The sequence below is a fragment of the Perkinsus marinus genome (assembly GCF_000006405.1).
Source record: "Perkinsus marinus ATCC 50983 genomic scaffold scf_1104296929006, whole genome shotgun sequence".
In the NCBI taxonomy this organism is placed as follows: domain Eukaryota; phylum Perkinsozoa; order Perkinsida; family Perkinsidae; genus Perkinsus; species Perkinsus marinus.
This window is the reverse complement of record NW_003216654.1, coordinates 1-953: the sequence shown is the minus strand read 5'-3', so window position 1 is coordinate 953 and position 953 is coordinate 1. Positions and strand designations below refer to the sequence as shown.

Here is a 953-nt window from a genome sequence, read left to right as displayed (position 1 = left end):
CCTACTATGACGGAAAGTCTCGAGAAAGTTTGGGTCGATGAGTTGTCTCCTCCCAGTACTACATTCACCACTACTGAAGAAGCGATCACGTCCTCAACAACCACCACTACTCTGCCTTATTCTACAATGTCGACTACCGAGGTTACGGCGAGTTCTCCTGCGACGAAGAGTCACGAGGAAGTTTGGTTCGATGAATCGCCTACTTCCAGTACTACGACTTCTAGCACGTGGACCACTACTGAAGAGGCGACCACGTCCTCATCAACCACAACTACTCTTTCGTCCTCTACAACTCCGACTACCGAGGTTTCTGCGACTTCTACGACGACGGAGAGTCTCGAGGAAACTAGGGTCGATGAACTGTCTCCTTCTAGTACAACGGCACCTACTGCATCGACCACTACTGGAAACGCAACTATGTCGTCAACGACTATAGCTACTCTGTCCTCCTCCACAACCTTGCCTACCGAGGCTATTGCGACTCCTACTACGACGGAGGGTCTTGAGGAAGTTTGGGTCGAGGAATTGTCTCCTTCCACTACTACGACATCTGCTACGCCGAGCACTACTGAAGGAGCGACCACGTCCTCGACAACCACAACTACTCTGTCCTCCCCTAAAACTCCGACTACCGAGGTTCCTGCGACGGAGAGTCTCGCGGAAGTCTGGGTCGATGAATTGTCCCTTCCCAGTACTACGACATCTAGTACATCGACTACTACTGAAGAAGCGATCACCTCATCAACAACCACAACTACTCTGTCCTCCGCGACAACTTCGACTACCGAGGGTACTACGAATTCTACTACGACGGAGAGTTTCGAGGAAGATTGGGTCGACGCATTATCTTCTTCTAGTACTACGACCTCTAGTACATGGACCACTACCGAAGAGGCGACCACGTCCTCAACAACCACAACTACTCTGTCCTCTACAACTCCGACTACCGAAGT

The 953-nt window shown here is 51.0% G+C and overlaps 1 protein-coding gene across 1 annotated transcript; it reads left to right on the top strand.

Annotated features, from left to right (window-relative positions):
* Positions 1 to 126: 126 nt before the first annotated feature.
* On the top strand, positions 127 to 691 carry Pmar_PMAR027276 (merozoite surface antigen 2, putative; the record flags this gene model as incomplete). The annotated part of the gene is made up of 1 exon (XM_002787961.1): positions 127 to 691. A coding segment is annotated over one exon (565 nt), but the record flags the coding sequence as incomplete, so codon positions are not given.
* Positions 692 to 953: the final 262 nt, after the last annotated feature.